Below are 19,413 nucleotides of genomic sequence, written 5' to 3'. Positions count from 1 at the left end.
GACAGTGACCCAAGCCGGGAATCAAACCCGGGTCACTGGAGCTGTGAAGCAACGGTGCTAACCACTGGGCTATTGTGCCGCCCCCATCATCACCTCCGCACAGACCAGTTGGGGTTGGACAATAACGGATGGCCTTGCCAATGACGCCCACTGCCAGCAGATGGAATTTTAAAAGAAGCTACAACCGTGCCGTTAGCAACAGGAGCCAGGGTGAGGTTTTCTGAGCTAAGACATCTCAGCGCAATCAGGATGTGAAACATTGATGTCGCTCTCAGATCTGGGTAGCACCGAGTTAGCGGAGCAACAGCATCAGGTCTCCTGTCATTGGGCCCTCTCACCCCCTTCCAAACCCCTGCGCCAGTCTGCACAGCCCGAGTAGTGTTGTTGTTGCCAGCTCTGATGGAAGTATTCCTGGAGGGTTCATCACATGATCTCCCACTTCCATCGGTTCCTGCTCCCACCCTCTTGCCATTGGCCACCCAATCCCGCGAGCCCTTAACCTCCCCCGTCCCCTCCACCGCGGCCAATGGGAAAGGGAACAGACTCTTCCTTATCTGATTGGATGTTCCTTCACCATTTGGATGCTCCTTCACCATTCCCATTTCTAACCAATAAACTAAAGCATTGGAAGAGAATGAAAAAGAAAACATTTTATTCAATGCCTCCCAACGATGTCTATCCTGGAAACAGGATCAGAATGCAGGACTTACGTGTCGGAATGCAGCTAGAGTATTCTCAGCCTCCTCCTTCAGCTGGATCTCATCTTGTAATCTGCGGGTAAAAGCACAGTGATCTCAAACTGAGTCTCCACTTCATCGACTGACCATTCAGATTTCCCTTTGGATCACCGTATGGCTCGGGTGACTGTCATTCAGGTCCGAGACCCCACACTCCGCTGAGCATCTTAAAATGTCCCCGCACTGCTTCCTTCTCACCTTGCCCTCGGCCTCAAACTACAACTTGCCCTGTAGGCCTCATCCTATCCCCTAATTATCATAGAATTTACAGTGCAGGAGGAGGCCATTCGGCCCATCGAGTCTGCACCGGCTCTTGGAAAGAGCACCCTACCCAAGGTCAACACCTCCACCCTATCCCCATAACCCAGTAACCCCACCCAACACTAAGGGCAGTTTTGGACACTAAGGGCAATTTATCATGGCCAATCCACCTAACCGGCACATCTTTGGACTGTGGGAGGAAACCGGAGCACCTGGAGGAAACCCACGCACACACGGGGAGGATGTGCAGACTCCGCACAGACAGCGACCCAAGCCGGGAATCGAACCTGGGACCCTGGAGCTGTGAAGCAATTGTGCTAACCACTATGCTACCGTGCTGCCCAAAAACTATCTGTATCCCTCCATTCCCTGCCCGTTCATGTGTCTACCAAGATACAGCTTCAACGTTGAATTCAAATGACACCATCTGCCGTGGGATTTGAACTCCGGTCCCCGGATTACCCCAGGTCTCTGGATTACCAGTCCAGTGACGATACCACAAAGCCACCCCTGATTTTTAATTGTCGTGGGTTTCACCTTAGGCCTTGTCATAGGCCTCACCATGTGTACTAGGCCGCCCTGTCAACCTGCTATAGGTCTTGGCCTATCTCGTGCACTAGACTCGTTGCTCCTTGTGCCAGACATCGGCCTACTCGGATTCACCCTGCGCCAAATGTGGCCCTCCTGCTGGACATCAGTCAGGTCCAGTTATTTTTGGTGACCATCCACTATGCTAACTTGGTCGTAACTTCCTCGAGCAATGCTTTCCTGGAATTTGCTTTCGGATTCTTCCAAACGCCCTTGAAGCTGATCCTATTTTTACTGTTGCGCTCAGCTGCTCTCACAGTAAATCTCCTGCTCCTGTCTCACATTCTGGCCCACGTTTGTCTTTCGAGCTGCAGGCCCAATATGTGCCACGCTCTGTGTTTACGGCCTGCAGGTTCAGAGGGCGCAGGGGCACTCTGATCTCCAAAGCAGAATGTAAATGGTTCAGATCCCGCCAGAGGGGCACAATCTACCAGGTCGGGTCCGCGCACGGCCTGTTGTACGGCGTGGCCAACCACGAGAAACAGACCCTCCCTCTCTACTATCGAAGCCCCCCATAACCCTAAACCTTCTCTGCTTCAAGGAGAATCATTTCACCTTGCTCTCATCTCCGGTTCCGTGTTGTAAATCTCCTCCGCGCCCTCTCTAAGGTCTTGACACCCTCCCCAAAGCGCACGGCCCAGAACTAAACAATTCTCCAGCTGGGGCCTAGCCAGTGATTTAATAAAGCTTTAGCACAGCTTCTTTGCTCTGGTATTCGATACTGCTATTTAGCTCATTTAAAGGTAAAGTCACCACCGTCCCGGATGACCATTGGCTGCTTTCCCCTTTGAGGGGGGCAGCTGACTGGTGGAGATTTAACCTGAGGGTCGCCGCATCTCAGACGAGGGGCGAGGTTGAGAAGGCTGAATAACCTCAGGCCGGTATGGGAATTGAATGCACGAGGCTGGCCTCGCTCCACATCACAATGGATTCTGATTGAAGCCAAGGGGATAGTTGATGTTGAAGAACAGCCATGATCTTGTTGAATGGTGGAGCAGCCTCGAGTGGTCGTATACTCCAGCTCGTATTTCACGTGTCCTTAAAGAAATGTAAGCTGATGCAATCATGTCACTTGCTAAGGAAGCTGATAATCAAACACTCCCAGGACAGGTACAGCACGGGGTCCGATACAGAGTAAAGCTCCCTCTACACTGTCCCCATCAAACACTCCCAGGACAGGTACAGCATGGGGTTAGATACAGAGTAAAGCTCCCTCTACACTGTCCCCATCAAACACTCCCAGGACAGGTACAGCACAGGGTTAGATACAGAGTAAAGCTCCCTCTACACTGTCCCCATCAAACACTCCCAGGACAGGTACAGCACAGGGTTAGATACAGAGTAAAGCTCCCTCTACACTGTCCCTATCAAAAATTCCCAGGACAGGCACAGTGATGCACAATCAATGGACACGAAACGTAGATAACGTCCGAACGATAGGCTTTAATACACAAGAAGTGGACCCGGCAGCAGACGTACAGAAGAATGGCTGACTGCCGGGGAACACGGGTTCTTATACCCCGCCTTGTAGGCGGAGCTACCTACCTCTCAGCCAATCGGCTGAGAGGCACATGACATACCTGGGCCAATGGGCAGCGAGTCCTCTGCACAAACGGCAGCTCACACTTACAGGTACCGTAATACCCCGAGTCATACTACCACATACAGCACGGGGGTTAGATACAGAGTAAAGCTCCCTCTACACTGTCCCCATCAAACACTCCCGGGGCAGGTACAGCTACGGGTTAGATACAGAGTAAAGCTCCCTCTACGCTGCCCCCATCAAACACTCCCAGGACAGGTACAACACGGGGTTAGATACAGAGTAAAGCTCCCTCTACACTGTCCCCATCAAACACTCCCAGGACAGGTACAGCACGGGGTGAGATACAGAGAAAAGCTCCCTCTACACTGTCCCCATCAAACACTCCCAGGACGGATACAGCACGGGGTTAGATACGGAGTAAACCCCACTCTAAAATGTCCCCATCAAACACTTCCAGGACAGGTACAGCACGGGGTGAGATACAGAGTAAAGCTCCCTCTACACCAGTGTTTTTCCCGGGATCAACATTTGCCAACCATACGACCTTCAGGACCCACGCCGGCCAACCTTCGCAACCCATGCTGGCCGACCTTTAATGTGAAACCTGCTTGGTCCGCACGGTCTCACTTGAATCAGGTGCACAGGAGGAGAGGGAAATGCGCATATCAGGTGCAGAGTTCAGCCAGTTCCTTTGTGCCATCTTCCTTTTTATGAAAATGGAAAAACCAACCTCACAATAGCAACAAAATGCTTGTTTTACTCAGCACTGGATACTCCTGGGAGGTGCTCCTCCAGAATGCTGACAGCCTCATGGGCGTTTGGCGGATTTTAATGTGTTCCCACAGGTGGGGTGCAGCAGCGCAGTCTTTTAATTTGGAGTCAGTTGAAAGTTAATAACTGACTCTGGGGTCACAACCCTAAAAGGAATTTTTCATCCACCCTTTCAATACCTGAAACGTCTCCTCGCATTTGCCAATACTTTCCTGCATGTAACACATTTGGGCTTTGAATCAGTTTTGGCATTGGTAAAATTATCAAAACTATTGGCGCGATTCTCCGATTGTGGGACAGACCCAATCGGCCTGCGCAGCTCTCAAGGGCTGGTTTAGCTCACTGGGCTAAATCGCTGGCTTTGAAAGCAGACCAAGGCAGGCCAGCAGCGCGGGTTCAATTCCCGTATCAGCCTCCCCGAACAGGCGCCGGAATGTGGCGACTAGGGGCTTTTCACAGTAACTTCATTTGAAGCCTACTCGTGACAACAAGCGATTTGCATTTCATTTCTCCAGCAGATTTTGCTGTGAGATCCTGTCGAGTAGGTACACTGCCTGTTTGAGTCTCTGGGTGCCTTTTACTCTGAATAACATGAAATGAAAAAAATGAAATGAAAATCGCTTACTGTCACGAGTAGGCTTTAATGAAGTTACTGCGAAAAGCCCCTAGTCGCCACATTCCGGCACCTGTTCAGGGAGGCTGGTACAGGAATTGAACCGTGCTGCTGGCCTGCTTGGTCTGCTTTAAAAGCCAGCGATTTAGCCGAGTGAGCTAAACCAGCCCCTAGGACTAGAGGACTGATCCATCTTCACAGTCCTCTTCCCAGCAGCTAGAAAACTGAAGCAGCATTACTCCGTGATTTGACGGCAAAAGCTCAAACATGGAGAACACTTGACGTCAAGTGTCCGTGCAAGGTATGTGACCTGCTCTCTGCTGCCACTTCTGGCCGGAAGACTCCACACAGCCTCACTTTCTTTTCATTTAAAAGGCGGCTGCCATTTTCAATTTGAAAATGGGTGAGTAAATTTACAGATGACACGAAAGTCGGTGGAATTGTGGACAGTGCGGAAGGATGTTGCAGGTTGCAGAGGGACATAGATAAGCTGCAGAGCTGGGCTGACAGGTGGCAAATGGAGTTTAATGCAGAAAAGTGTGAGGTGATTCATTTTGGAAGGAATAACAGGAAGGCAGAGTACTGGGCTAATGGTAAGATTCTTGGTAGTGTGGATGAGCAGAGAGATCTCGGTGTCCATGTCCATAGATCCCTGAAAGTTGCCACCCAGGTTGAGAGGGTTGTTAAGAAGGCCTACGGTGTGTTAGCTTTTATTGGTAGAGGAATTGAGTTTCGGAGCCATGAGGTCATGTTGCAGCTGTACAAAACTCTGGTGCGGCCGCATTTGGAGTATTGCGTCCAGTTCTGGTCACCACATTATAGGAAGGATGTGGAAGCATTGGAAAGAGTACAGAGGAGATTTACAAGAATGTTGCCTGGTATGGAGGGAAGATCTTATGAGGAAAGGCTGAAGGACTTGAGGCTGTTTTCGTTAGAGAGAAGAAGGTTAAGAGGTGACTTAATTGAGGCATACAAGATGATCAGAGGGTTAGGTAGGGTGAACAGTGAGAGCCTTTTTCCTCGGATGGTGATGTCTAGCACGAGGGGACTTGGCTTTAAAATGAGGGGAGATAGATATAGGACAGATGTCAGAGGTAGGTTCTTTACTCAGAGAGTAGTAAGGGCGTGGAATGCCCTGCCTGCAACAGTACTGGACTCGCCAACACTAAGGGCATTTAAATGGTCACTGGATAAACATATGGATGATAAGGGAATAGTGTAGATGGGCTTTAGAGGGGTTTCACAGGTCGGCGCAACATCGAGGGCCGAAGGGCCTGTACTGCGCTGTACTATGAAAGTTAATAGCGGCTGTTGGGCGCTTCTCCTGCGATCAGGTCCGTCGCGGTAATGACGGGACCAATCGCTCCGCCACCCTCCCACAGGTGGCGACCCGCACTTTGAAAAACCCTGCTCTGCACTGCCCCCATAAAACACACTCCAGGACAGTTACAGCACAGGCTCAGTGAGCTGCCTCTACACAATTCACTGCCACTGTCAATAACAAGAGGAGGATGCACAATAAACCTCCTTCGCTATTAATCTCCCCATTCCAGGCTGATAGAATGATGGCCTTATCTGAAAACTGCCAGAATCTAAATGAGGGAAAGGATTTTTATGCCGAGCTGCCTGGAATGCAGGGCCTGAGAGCGTGGTGGAGACAACTTCATCAACACGGTAGCATTGTGGATAGCACAATGGCTTCACAGCTCCAGGGTCCCAGGTTCGATTCCGGCTTGGGTCACTGTCTGTGCGGAGTCTGCACATCCTTCCCGTGTGTGCGTGGGTTTCCTCCGGGTGCTCCGGTTTCCTCCCACAGTCCAAAGATGTGCAGGTTAGGTGGATTGGCCAGGCTAAATTTCCCTTAGTGTTCAAAATTGCCCTTAGTGTTGGGTGGGGTTACTGGGTTATGGGGATAGGGTGGAGGAGTTGACCTTGGGTAGGGTGCTCTTTCCAAGAGCCGGTGCAGACTCGATGGGCTGAATGGCCTCCTTCTGCACTGTAAATTCTATGTATCTATGTAAAGGAATGAGATGATTATGAGAGAATCATATCTGGGCAGCAGGGTAGCATGGTGGTTAGCATAAATGCTTCACAGCTCCAGGGTCCCAGGTTCGATTCCCGGCTGGGTCACTGTCTGTGTGGAGTCTGCACGTCCTCCCTCTGTGTGCGTGGGTTTCCTCCGGGTGCTCCGGTTTCCTCCCACAGTCCAAAGATGTGCGGGTTAGGTGGATTGGCCATGCTAAATTGCCCGTAGTGTCCTAATAAAAGTAAGGTTAAGGGGGGGGTTGTTGGGGTTACGGGTATAGGGTGGATACGTGGGTTTGAGTAGGGTGATCATGGCTCGGCACAACATTGAGGGCCGAAGGGCCTGTTCTGTGCTGTACTGTTCTATGTTCTATGTTCTATGTTCTAGAAGGGACGATGTGCTGGGCGAGTGGAGAAGGCGGGAGAATGGCACCAGGTAAGATGCTCATTCGGAGAGTCGGTGCAGACACGATGGGCCGAATGGCCTCCTTCTGTGCTGTAACAATTCTGTGATTGTGTGGAATGGAAATCAGGCACCCTCGCTTTGAATGCAACTGGCCATTCCAATCAACGCAAATTATGGAGGCAAGGATCATTGAATATTTTTAGGGCAGAAGTAGATAGATTCTTGTTCGGTAAGGGAATCAAAGATTATCGGGGTGGGTGGGGGGTAGGTGGAAATGTGGAATCCGATACACAAACGGATCAGTCATGATCTTACGTCGGTATAAGTTTCCAAACTCTGAATTTCATTGGGGCTTTGAATTTCATGTTTCACTCTGCATTTGCTTTCAATCAACCCTTCAGATCTTGATCATATACATGTACACATTGATCATTAGGGCTGGACGGTACTACAGTGGTGAGCACAGTTGCTTAACAGCTCCAGGGTCCCAGGTTCGATTCCCGGCTTGAGTCACTGTCCATGCGGAGTCTGCACGCTCTCCCCGTGTCTGCGTGGGTTTCCTCCGGGTGCTCCGGTTTCCTCCCACAGTCCAAAGATGTGCAGATTAGATGGGTTGGCCATGATCAATTGCCCTTAGGGTCCAAATAGGTTAGGTGGGGTTACGGGGATAGGGTGGTGGAATGAAGAAGGGAAGTCCTTCCAAAGGCCGGTGCAGACCCGATGGGCCGAATGGCCTCCTTCTGCACTGTCAATTCTATGATCTATGGTTAGCTCTATATAGTAGTTCAGGAAGATGTGTGCGCAAAGGATGTGTAAAAAGTGTAGCTGCGTGCGGTGGTGCTGGGTAATTACAAAGTGACACAGCGCTCACTTATGTAACTCATGTGCAAGTATCACCTTTTCCAAAGTACACATAAAATAATCAATCTTTCCATTATCTCCTGGCCAACAGCTCGTGGCTTTTCAATGAGTGTGATCTCGGTAGCTTGTAAATTTACTTAACATGTCACTGTTGAATTGAGGTCTAATGTCACTTCTCACCTTTGAAGGTTTCCAATAGTCCGGACAAGGTGGTCGTAACTATTTCCACAATTGGGAACCTGCTTTAGTTACCAATGACAACATGCAGAGGGTGAACAGTGTGAAATCCTGTGATAGCAACTCTAACCTCTATCCGTGGTCCTGGAGGCAGATCTTAAAATGATCAAAACATTGGCATTGTGGTTACTTGACGTGTCAAACGGTGATTGATTTTGTGCTCTGCATGTGTTCAATTCCGGGCAATCATACCTTTTCCCTGAGGTTTTGATGATTCCCTGGTGACCTCCATGCGAGATATCGACAACACGTTCCCTCAATGTGGAGTGTGGAGTGACAATTCAATAACACAAGATCCTGGGCGGGATTCTCTCAGTTTAGGGCCAGGCCGGAGAATCCCCACGACTGGCACGAATCGCTCCACGCCGCCCCAACGCCGGCACGCGACTGCACCATTGGCACCGGCGTGGTTGGCGCACGCCAGTTGGGGGGCCGCTCTACGCGGCCGGCCCGCCGATTCACGACCCGGGATGGGCCGAGCAGCCGTCGTAAAAACACCGCCGCTGTCCACACCTGCTCTAGGCCGGCGGGACCTCGGTGTGGAAGGGTCGGTGGCGGCCTGTGGGGGGGGGGGGGGAGAGGGGGGTCGGACCCCCTGGGGGGGCCTCCAATGTGGCCTGGCCCGCGATCGGGGCCCACCAATCGGCGGGCCGGCCTCTCTGGCTGGGGGCCTCCTTTCTTCCGCGGCGCCCAGTTCGCGCCATGGTGCGTCGGGGCCGGCGCATTGAAGGAAGGCACTGCGCATGCGCGTATCCCGCGGCGTCCAGTTCGCGCCGGGATCAGCAGCTGGAGCGGCGTGAACCACTCCACTCCAGTGCTGTTCTGGCCCCTTTCGCCGAACAGAATTAGTCATCGGGTCGGCCCGTTCACGCCGTCGTGAAACGCGATGGCGTTTACGACGGCGCGGACACTCTGCCCTCTGTGTGAAACCAAAACAGAAAATTCTGGACAATCTCAGCAGCTCTGACAGCATCTGTGGAGAGAGAGAAGGGAGCGAACGTGACTCTTTGTCATAGCTGGAGAGAACTGGAAATGAGGTCAGATCCATACTGTTGTGGGCGGTGGCGCTGGGTAGGCGGCCACCGATAGGTGGAGATTGACAAAGATGTCATGGACAGAAAGACCAAAGGGATGTGATTAAGGCTATGACAGGTCTTGATAAAGAGATTAGAATGTGTTAATGGCAGAACAAAGGTAAACAGTGTGTCAAGGAGCAGATCGGAACAGGGTACAGACGGCCCGAGTGGGGGGTGGGAGGGGGCATTGGTGAGGGACGAACAGATCAATGGAAGAAATGAAGATCAGCTGTGGCAGTTTGAACATTGTGAAGACCTTTTTGGCGCGGGACAGATTTTGTTTGTCGACACTCTCGATTGCGTCTTTCCTTCACCTTCCTTCATTGTTTCTATGCCTCAGCTTGATTGGCTGCCATTTGATCGACTTTGGCACCGCATGTAGGCTTACGTAGTTCAGATGTTGTTCAGTAAATATTTTGTTCAGGGCCGGTAGGACTGAATGTCAGCATTGGGTGTCACGAACGATAGTCTTCTGGACCGAGCTCGCCAGGCTGATATTCAACACGGGGCTCGTGATCTTGTAGTTGAGAATCCAATGCTCTGTTCGAGTGGGTGGTCTGCTGTGTGGGTTGTTCTATGCTGATTATATCTTCAAACCTTCTTCCAGCCAAGTAGATGTGAAGAATGTGATCGCTCCTCTCTCGGTGAATAAGGTTGATTTTGGGTGTTAGTGATTGACTTGCCACCAGGACATCGATGGGTTCCCCTGCCCTGCGTGAGAACTGCAGCTAAGCCAATCAGAATTGCACCATGACTGGCTGGACGGTGTCCTGATTATCAAAATAGGCGTTTGTGCAACCTGCTGCCCTTTTATGTAATTTAGTACATTTCAATCTGGTGGTCTCCTTTGGCAGATTGCATATGGGGGCAGATAACAGAGCAAGGTCAGGAATGAAGTGACAGGAGTACGTGATGAGTCCTAGGAGACTCCAGAGGGCGGCACGGTAGCAGAGTGGGTAGCACTGTTGCTTCACAGCGCCAGAGTCCCCAGGTTCGATTCCCAGCTTGGATCACTGTCTGTGTGGAGTCTGCACGTTCTCCCCGTGTCTGCGTGGGTTTCCTCCGGGTGCTCCGGTTTCCTCCCACAAGTCCCAAAAGACGTGCTGTTAGGTCATTTGGACATTCTGAATTCTCCCTCAGTGTACCCGAACAGACGCCAGAGTGTGGCGACTAGGGGCTTTTCACAGTAACATTGCAGTGTTAACGTAAGTCTACTTGTGACAATAATAAAGATTATCATAGAATTTACAGTGCAGAAGGAGGCCATTCGGCCCATGGAGTCTACACCGGCTCCTGGAAAGAGCGCCCTACCCAAGGTCAACAACTCCACCCTATCCCCATAACCCAGTAACCCCACCCAACACTAAGGGCAATTTTTGGACACTAAGGGCAGTTTATCATGGCCAATCCACCTAACCTGCACATCTTTGGACTGTGGGAGGAAACCGGAGCACCCGGAGGAAACCCACGCATACACGGGGAGGATGTGCAGACTCCACACAGGCAGTGACCCAGCCGGGAATCGAAACTGGGACCCTGGAGCTGTGAAGCGATTGTGCTATCCACAATGCTACCGTGCTGCCCACATGAAATGTGTGACTGGGGCACGCTGGCGTCTACAAGCAACTTTCAGTTTGTCAACAGCATTGTAGCAGTCGGCATCCAATCCAGGAATGTTGCTGGTCAGCATCTGAATCGCATATGTGACGACAACCATGTGCAGATCTGTGTGCAAACTGATGAGTGTGTCATATTCTCCGTGGGCAGCACGTTGGTTAGCACTGCTGCCTCAGGGCGCTCGTGACCCAGGCTCCATTCCGTCCTCGGGTCACTGTGTGGAGTCTGCACGTTCTCCCCGTGTGTGCGTGGATTTCCTCCGGGTGCTCCGGTTTCCTCCCACAGTCCAAAGACGTGCAGGTTAGGTGGATTGTCCATGATCAATGCACGGGGTTATGGGGATAGGGCGGGGGAGTGGGCCGAGGCGGACTGCTCTTTCGGACGGTCGGTGTGGACTCGATGGGTCGAATGGCCTCCTTCTGCACTGTAGGGATTCTATGGACATAGAAAACGGTCTTTATTCTAATGTCTCGGAATAAGATTGGCGTTTCAAAAGCCCCGAGAATTTCCATTGGTGTGTCGCTGTTTTGAGGGAAAATTTTGGTAACCCCTCGTTTGCTGAGAATGGGGCGATCCAGAGGTTTGTTGGATGATTTGTCCCCAATGGTATTGACAGATGCTGTTGCATCTCTGAGAGGCCCCTACATCCCGAAGCAGCCAACGGTCACTGTCACGTCTGGGCGGTGTCCAAAAGTGAGCACAAAGATATATCCAGGGTCATGCGCCTCGCCAATGGCCACATTCTGTCGCCCTTTTGCTGGGGTTATGCATAGGTGGCATCCTTCTGTTGGTACCAATGGTTGATTTTGCGAATGGGGGACAAACACAAGCAAACTAGTTTGGATCCTCTGTAAGCTTTGCACTGTTTCCAAAATGGCAGCACCAGGGAGATACTTCTGAGGCTGTATAAGGCTCTGGTCAGACCCCATTTGGAGTATTGTGAGCAGTTTTGGGCCCCGTATCTAAGGAAGGACGTGCTGGCCTTGGAAAGGGTCCAGAGGAGGTTCACAAGAATGATCCCTGGAATGAAGAACTTGTCGTATGAGGAATGGTTGAGGACATTGGGTCTGTACTCGTTGGAGTTTAAAAGGATGAGGGGGGATCTTATTAAAACTTACAGGATACTGCGAGGCCTGGAGAGAGTGGACGTGGAGAGGATGTTTCCACTTGAAGGAAATCTAGAACCAGAGGTCAGCATCTCAGATTAAAGGGACGATCCTTTAAAACAGAGATGAGGAGGAATTTCTTCAGCCAGAGGGTGGTGAATCTGTGGAACTCTTTGCCGCAGAAGGCTGTGGAGGCCAAATCACTGAGTGTCTTAAAGACAGAGATAGATAGGTTCTTGATCAATAAGGGGATCAGGGGTTATGGGGAGAAGGCAGGAGAATGGGGATGAGAAAATATCAGCCATGATTGAATGGCGGAGCAGACTCGATGGGCCGAGTGGCCTAATTCTGCTCCTCTGTCTTATGGTCGTATGGGTGAGCATCGACATGCTGGAAACATTGTTTGGACAAGTCACAGCTCTGTTTGGGAAGCTGCTTCCTAAATCTATCCACCTCTCTAACTGTCTCTCTTCCTTTCTGACGTTCTTTAAAACCTACCTCTTTGACCAAGCTTTTTGACACCTGTCCTAATATCTCCTCAGGTAGCCCATTGCCAATATTTATGGTCAATAACAACCCTGTGAGCTCCTTGGGATGTTGTTAGTATGAAAAAGTTGCTACCTAAATGCACCTTGCTGTTGATTGATTGATTTATTGTCACATGTACCGAAGTACAGTGAAAAGTATTTTTCTGCGGCCGAGGGAACGTGCACAGTACGTACATAGTATATATCGTATATATATTCTATATCTTGGTTCGGACAAAGCTCGGCACCATCGAGGGCTGAAGGGCCTGTTCTGTGCTGTTCTATGTTCTAAAAGAATAATCGACAAAGTACATTGACAAACAGTGATTGGTTACAGTGCGGAACAAGGGGCCAAACAAAGCAAATACATGAGCAAGAGCAGCATAGGGCGTCGTGAATAGTGTTCTTACAGGGAACAGATCAATCCGAGGGGGAGTCGTTGAGGAGTCTAGTAGCTGTTGTACCCTGTCTGCTCAATCACTTTGTGACAATTTAAAATTGACGTTGAAACAGCTGAGGGTGTGATAAATATCCCATGGTGCTTCATAGCAGCGGAAGCCAACATTTGACCGCGTGGGATATTCACACACAGATTACCAAAACCTTTGTCAACGACGGATGTTTTAAGGAATGAGAGAGAGGCGGAGGGGGTTAGGGAGGGTATTCCAGAGCTTGGGGTCCAGGTAGCTGAAGGCACAATATGGGAGAGGTTTCAATCAGGCATGCTGAAGAGGCTGAATTGGAGGGGTGCAGAGATCTCACACCGACTGCCACGTCCTGCTCGGAGTGGCGTCAGTGACATCGCAGACCGTGTTAGGGCGCTCAAAGCGATGGAATCGGAGATCAGCATTTTCCCCATTAGTCATTCACCTCCCCCCAAGTACTTGCACCTTCTCTCCAACACCACACTGCCAAGGTCAGAATCCAGAGTATAAATGGAGGTCGGAGCCCAGTGGGAAAGAGGTGAAATTTAATTAACAAGCTGCTACATCAAAGGCTGATCAAATTACAGAACAAAACTCCCTGCCAAGAGTTTGACTTGGTTCTGGTGACAGTAACATCTTTCATTTTAACTCTCAATGTATCTTTACCTAATAGTGAGAACAGTGGTGGGGCTCCAGTGACTGACCTAATCCACACAGGCTTTCCCTCACTCAGTCACACTATTCCAATCTCCTGCTTGTCAAAGCCCTTGCTTTTACAAAGGGTCATCAGACTTGAAACGTTCGCTCCCTTCTCTCTCCACAGATGCTGTCAGACGTGCTGAGATTGTCCAGAATTTTAGTTTTTGTCTCACTATTCCAATCTCCCAAACTCTTTTTCTCCCTCTCTCTTCCATTATTCCAGTCTCTCTCCCTCGCTCCCTCTCTCTCAAACACTATCCCAGTGTCTCTCACTATCCCATTCCCCCTCTCTCTCTCACTATCCCATTCCCTCTCTCTCTCTCTATCTCTCTCGCTCCCTCTTTCTCAAACACTATCCCAGTGTCTCTCACTATCCCATTCCCTCTCTCTCTCTCCCTCTCTCACTATCCCATTCCCTCTCTCTCTCTTTCCCTCTCTCACTATCCCATTCCCTCTCTCTCTCTCTCTCTCCCTCACTCACTATCCCATTCCCTCTCTCTCTCTCTCTCTCCCTCTCTCACTATCCCATTCCCTCTCTCTCTCTCTCTCTCTCCCTCTCTCACTATCCCATTCCCTCTCTCTCTCGCTCCCTCTTTCTCAAACACTATCCCAGTGTCTCTCACTATCCCATTCCCTCTCTCTCTCTCTCTCTCCCTCTCTCACTATCCCATTCCCTCTCTCTCTCTTTCCCTCTCTCACTATCCCATTCCCTCTCTCTCTCTCTCTCTCCCGCACTCACTATCCCATTCCCTCTCTCACTATCCCATTCCCTCTCTCTCTCTCTCTCCCTCTCTCACTATTCCATTCCCTCTCTCGCTCTCTATCTCACTATCCCATTCCCTCTCTCTCTCTCTTTCCCTCTCTCACTATCCCATTCCCTCTCTCTCTCACTCCCTCACTCACTATCCCATTCCCTCTCTCTCTCCCTCTCTCACTATCCCATTCCCTCTCTCTCTCTCTCTCCCTCTCTCACTATCCCATTCCCTCTCTCTCTCTCTTTCCCTCTCTAACTATCCCATTCCCTCTCTCTCTCTCTCCCTCACTCACTATCCCATTCCCTCTCTCCCTCCCTCTCTCTCCCTCTCTCACTATCCCATTCCCTCTCTCTCTTTCTCTTTCCCTCTCTCACTATCCCATTCCCCCTCTCTCACTCCCCCTCACTCTCAAACACTATCCCAGTATCTCTCAGGGGCTGGTTTAGCTCACTGAGCTAAATCGCTGGCTTTTAAAGCAGACCAAGGCAGGCCAGCAGCACGGTTCGATTCTCGTACCAGCCTCCCCGGACAGGCGCTGGAATGTGGCGACTAGGGGCTTTTCACAGTAACTTCATTGAAGCCTACTCATGACAATAAGCGATTTTCATTTCATTCATTTCACTATCCCATTCCCTCTCTCTCTTTCTCCCTCTCTCACTATCCCATTCCCTCTCTCTCTCCCTCTCACTATCCCATTCCCTCTCTCTCTCTTTCCCTCTCTCACTATCCCATTCCCTCTCTCTCCCTCTCCCTCTCTCACTATCCCATTCCCTCTCTCTCTCTCTCCCTCTCTCACTATCCCATTCCCTCTCTCTCTCTCTCTCCCTCTCTCACTATCCCATTCCCTCTCTCTATCTCTCCCTCTCTCACTATCCCATTCCCTCTCTCTCTCTCTCTCTCTCTCCCTCTCTCACTATCCCATTCCCTCTCTCTCTCTTTCCCTCACTCACTATCCCATTCCCTCTCTCTCTATCTCTCCCTCTCTCACTATCCCATTCCCTCTCTCTATCTCTCCCTCTCTCACTATCCCATTCCCTCTCTCTCTCTCCCTCTCTCACTATCCCATTCCCTCTCTCTCTCTCTCCCTCTCTCACTATCTCATTCCCTCTCTCTCTCTTTCCCTCTCTCAAACACTATTCCAATCTCCCTATCTTTCCCTCTCTCTCTCTTTCACCATCCCAGACTCTCTTGCTCCCTCCCTCTCTCACTATATCTCTCTCTCTCACTACCCCATCTCGTCCTCTCTCTCTCTCTCTCACCCTCCCAGTCACTCTTGCTCTTTCTCTCACACTACCCCATCTCGTTCTCTCTCTCTCCCTCTCTCTCTCTCACCTCACCAGTCTCTCTTGCTCTTTCATCCCAGTTGCTCTGTCTCTCTCTCTTTCACCATCCCAGTATCTCTCTCTCTCTTTGTCTCACTATACCAGTCTCTCTCTCACTACCTCATCTCTCTCTCTCTCTCTTTCACTATCCCAGTCTCTCTCTCTCTCTCTCCTTCACCATCTCAGTCTCTCTCTCTCTCTTTCTCTTTAACCATTCCAGACTTTCTCTCTCTCTCTTTCGCTCTCTCTTTCACCATCCCAGGCTCTCTCTCTCTCTCTGTCTCATTATACCAGTCTCTCGCTCACTACCCCGTCTCTCTCTCTCTCTCTCACTTTCACCAACCCCGTCTCTCTCTCTCTCTCTCTCACTTTCACCATCCCCGTCTCTCTCTCTCTCTCTCTCACTTTCACCATCCCCGTCTCTCTCTCTCTCTCTCACTTTCACCATCCCCGTCTCTCTCTCTCTCTCTCTCTCTCTGTCTCACCATCCCCGTCTCTCTCTCTCTCTCTCACTTTCATCATCCCAGTCTCTCTCTCTCTCTCACTTTCACCATCCCCGTCTCTCTCTCTCTCTCTCTTTCACTATCCCAGTCTCTCTCTCTTTCTCTCTCTCTCTCCTTCACCATCTCAGTCTCTCTCTCTCTCTTTCTCTTTAACCATCCCAGACTTTCTCTCTCTCTCTTTCGCTCTCTCTTTCACCATCCCAGGCTCTCTCTCTCTCTCTCTGTCTCATTATACCAGTCTCTCGCTCACTACCCCGTCTCTCTCTCTCTCTCTCTCACTTTCACCAACCCCGTCTCTCTCTCTCACTTTCACCATCCCCGTCTCTCTCTCTCTCTCTCACTACCCCTTCTCTCCCTCTCTCTCTCTCTGGTGGTGGTGATTTAACCTGAGAATCACCACACCTCAGGCGAGGGGCAGGGTTGAGAAGTCGGGGGCTTCATGAAGGATCTCCGCCAGGACGGGAATTGAACCCAAGCTGCTGGCCTCGCTCTGCATCGCAAAACTGCTGTCTCCCCAAGAACCATAAGCATCACATCACCAACCCAATCGATGAACTTTAAAAGCCCAGACTAAAGCTGCTGAGCGAATCAAAACCCCAATCTGCAGTCACTGGCTGAAGAATATATTTATATAACCGGCACACAATGGCAACCATCTACAAGGTGCACTGCAGGAACTTGTTAAAGTTCCTTCGATAGCACCTTCCAAATCCACGACTCGCTACCATCTAGAAGGACAAGAGCATCAGATACCTGGGAACCCCTCCACCTGGAGGTTCCCCTCCAAGTCACTCACCACCCGGACTTGGAAATATAACGGCCGTTCCTTCACTGTCGCTGGGGCAACATCCTGGATCTCCCTCCCTAACAGCACTGTGGATGTACCTACACCACAGGAACTGCAGCGGTTCAAGAAGGCGGCTCACCCACCACCGTTCGAAAGCCTCGCCAGCGACATCCAACAACACATTTCTACAACAATCTGATGCCTCCACATGTTCCAAGCTGCTTCACAACCAATGATGTGCTTTTGACATGTAGTCACTGCTGTAAAGCACAAATCACAGCAGCCAATTTGTGCAGAGCAAGATCCCACAAACAACAATGAGGTAATGACCAAATAGTCTGATTTAATGGTTTTGGTTGAGGGATAAACATTGGGGAGTACTCCGGGGATCACTCCCAGGCCCTTCTTCAACACTGCGCCCTGGGAGAATACCTAAGAGAGGTAGAGTGGGCTTTGGGGCGGGGGGGGGGGGGGGGGCTTTGATATCTCTGGCGGTGTAGCCCTGATGCTGGAGGAGACAATAGTACCACGCACTGAACCACCGCCAGAACACCGGGATGAGGGAAATGAGTGATATTCATGACGGTACAGAGTCAGGGGGGTCTTAATGATGGATTAAGGGTCAGACGTGAGAGCGAGGGACCAGGCCTCGGTAAACCCCACTGAGTCGGTGAGGGCTGTTGTCCTACCTCTGCTTGAGTTTCAGGAGGTCATCTGCGAGGTTGTCCCTCTCCACCTCCACCCGCACCTTCTCGTTGGTCAGTGCGTCAACTTGCCGCCGCAGGTCCCTCATCTCCTGCTCGTAGAGGTCGTTGACCCTCCCTGGCTCCTGCCCCTTCAGCCGGTTGACCTCGGCCACCAGCACCTTGTTCTGCTGCTCCAGGAAGCGGACCTTCTCAATGTAGCTGGCAAAGCGGTCATTCAGGTGCTGCATCTCCGCCTTCTCGTTGGTCCTGGTCTGGACGAACTCCTGGTTAAGGGCATCGGCGATGTTGAAGTCCACCACTTCGTACCCACGGCTGGGCACCTTGGACCGGTAGCTGGAGTAGGAGGGGAGGGCAGAGGATTTGGAGATCAGCAGCCGGGAGGACAGGTTGCTGCCCCCTCCACCAAAGCGGCCACCGGAGTACGAAGCCCTGGACATCTGGGGAGAGCCCATCAGATTCCCTCCGAAGGTCCTTCTGTAGGAGCTCGAGCTGGCGGACGTTGCAAAAGACATGGTGCACTGTTGATGATCTCAAATCTTCTTTCCTTCTTCCCTTCCCTTCTCTTTCTATCTCTCTTCCTCTCTCCTTCTCTCCCCTCCTAAGTACAGCACTGCCGTTGGACTGACAGCGCTGCAGTCTCAACCTCCCACTATAAATATGCTGCTCAGAGTGACACTTGCTCATAATCCCTGGGTCCTAGTGCCCATGAATTGTACCTTCATCCAAAGCTAACACTTCAATCAACACAACTAAAATTAGATTATCTGGTCATTATTCCATTCCTGTTTCTGGGAGCTTGCTGTGCAGAAATTAACTGGCTGCAGTCCCGACAACACAACAGTTGAGGAAATGAATAAATGAATGTGATAAAAATAGGATTATTAGTTAAAATAGGATAGATAATAGGGCCGGTCCGATGTTAGTAGGGCCGGTCCAATGGTAGGGGGCTCACAGACAAAGGGCAAAGAGATTTAGCAAAAGCCTGTTTGAGACCATCGGGGGAGGGTGGCCGCATGGTGAGCAAGGTGAAAAGGATGCTGGGGTTACACTGCAAAGTGACCAATTAGGATATAGGGCCAGGTCAGGTGGTGTATAGAATGACCAACGGGAAGCTTATATGTGACTCTTACTGTGAGTTTGAATACATCAGCAGAAACCCTTTTGTCTTCTGTCTCACTTACTGTGGAACTCACAGGAGGCGGCTGTGTATCCTGGAGTTCTCCCAGTAGGCTAGCCTTGCACGTTAGTTATTATTAAATGATACTATACCTACAAATCCATCTCTCATTTTATTGAGCCAGACTACCGGGTGAAGAATTTAACTATCAACACAGTGACTCTGTTATTCTATATGTAAACCTTGCCCCACCACCCAACTCCCTCAATTAGATTCCAGTCTGTATCTCACTCCCGGGTATCTGTTATTCTATATATAAACCACCCTGAACCCCTCGATTAGAATCCAGTCTGTAACTCACCCCCAGGTATCTGTTATTCTACATATAAACCACCCTGAACCCCTCGATTAGATTCCAGTCTGTAACTCACTCCCGGGTATCTGTTATTCTATATATAAATCACCCTGAACCCCTCGATTAGATTCCAGTCTGTAACTCACTCCCGGGTATCTGCTATTCTATATATAAACCAAACCGAGCCCCTCGATTAGATTCCAGTCTGTAACTCACATCCGGGTATCTGTTATTCTATATATAAACCACTCCGAACCCCTTGATTAGATTCCAGTCTGTAACTCACTCCCGGGTGTCTGTTATTCTATATATAAACCACCCCGAAACCCTCGATTAGATTCCAGTCTGTAACTCACTCCCGGGTATTTGTTG

General features: G+C 50.5%; 1 protein-coding gene across 2 annotated transcripts in view; it reads right to left on the bottom strand.

Moving 5' to 3' along the window:
- Positions 1-18,222, bottom strand: part of desmb (desmin b) — a 34,147-nt gene extending 15,925 nt beyond the window's left edge. For both annotated transcript variants that reach the window (XR_005459827.1, XM_038790147.1), the window contains exons 1-2: positions 17,552-18,222; positions 711-771 (exon numbers count right to left, since the gene is read on the bottom strand). Coding sequence is in view for 1 of the 2 variants with exons in the window: in XM_038790147.1 (XP_038646075.1) it covers positions 711-771; positions 17,552-18,081 (591 nt within the window). In the remaining variant the exon portion in view is untranslated. The remainder of the gene's footprint in view (positions 1-710; positions 772-17,551) is intronic.
- Between the last annotated feature and the right edge of the window lie 1,191 nt (positions 18,223-19,413).

Source organism: Scyliorhinus canicula, chromosome 2 (assembly GCF_902713615.1).
Source record: "Scyliorhinus canicula chromosome 2, sScyCan1.1, whole genome shotgun sequence".
Classification (NCBI taxonomy): Eukaryota; Metazoa; Chordata; class Chondrichthyes; order Carcharhiniformes; family Scyliorhinidae; genus Scyliorhinus; species Scyliorhinus canicula.
The sequence above is the reverse complement of the archived record's forward strand: the minus strand, read 5'-3'. Positions and strand labels throughout refer to the sequence as shown.